We start from the raw sequence: 797 nt of genomic DNA on the forward strand, positions 1-797 counted from the left end.
AGATTTACAGGTAGAAGGGGTGGGTATGGTTGGAGTGGCTCGGTGGGCAGATTTACAGGTGGAAGGGGTGGGTATGGTTGGAGGGGCCCCTGAGCAGAGACATCATGTCTATAGTAGGTGGCAATGGGCAGAGAAGGATGTTGTAGGGGGAGCGGGTGTGGGGATGTGTTGAGAATGATCTGGAAATCCTCGGATCTCTTCGTTATAATGCAGAATATAAAATCGGCTATTTCATGGCCACACTTCACTCGTCTGCATCTTCTCACAAGGCATAAAATGTAAGGATGATCTTTCCTTTCAGCTGTGTGCCTCCAATAGGATGATCACTTACCTGAGTCACCCCAATCATCCCAGAAAGGGTGAGAGCAGAGAAGAGAAGGTCTGGTGAGCGGAGCCGGCCGCTGCCATCTAATAAAGACACAAAGCAGCATGAGCTAATATTAATGGCTGCAAATTACAGAGAGGGCTTTCCCCATAAATCTGCCCCTGGTGTGACATCATCATATGGGGGAGGGGGAGCACAAGCCAGACAGAGATTAGAAATTCCATAGCAGAAATCTCACCGGCCCGGAGATCCACCACTTCCTGGATGACGAGCGAACCCCCCGGCTTCAGGATCCGCGCTGCATCTGCCAAAACCTCAGCACTATGAACGGTTCTACTACCAGGGACCAAACCAAGGAGGGCCACATCAAAGCTGGAGTCACGGTGAGCCGCTGGGGGCAGAAAATACAATACATGAGGGGGGCGGGCAAATCTCCTAATACCCCAGACATACCAATAAATACATGGGGGGG

The 797-nt window shown here is 51.2% G+C and overlaps 1 protein-coding gene across 2 annotated transcripts in view; it reads right to left on the minus strand.

Annotated features, from left to right (window-relative positions):
* Window positions 1-797, minus strand: part of CIAPIN1 (cytokine induced apoptosis inhibitor 1) — a 5,414-nt gene that overhangs the window by 3,322 nt on the left and 1,295 nt on the right. For both annotated transcript variants that reach the window (XM_072422726.1, XM_072422727.1), the window contains exons 3-4: window positions 564-716; window positions 332-408 (exon numbers count right to left, since the gene is read on the minus strand). In XM_072422726.1, the coding sequence (XP_072278827.1) occupies window positions 332-408; window positions 564-716 (230 nt within the window). The remainder of the gene's footprint in view (window positions 1-331; window positions 409-563; window positions 717-797) is intronic.

The sequence above is a fragment of the Pyxicephalus adspersus genome, chromosome 9, assembly GCF_032062135.1.
Source record: "Pyxicephalus adspersus chromosome 9, UCB_Pads_2.0, whole genome shotgun sequence".
Lineage (NCBI taxonomy): Eukaryota > Metazoa > Chordata > Amphibia > Anura > Pyxicephalidae > Pyxicephalus > Pyxicephalus adspersus.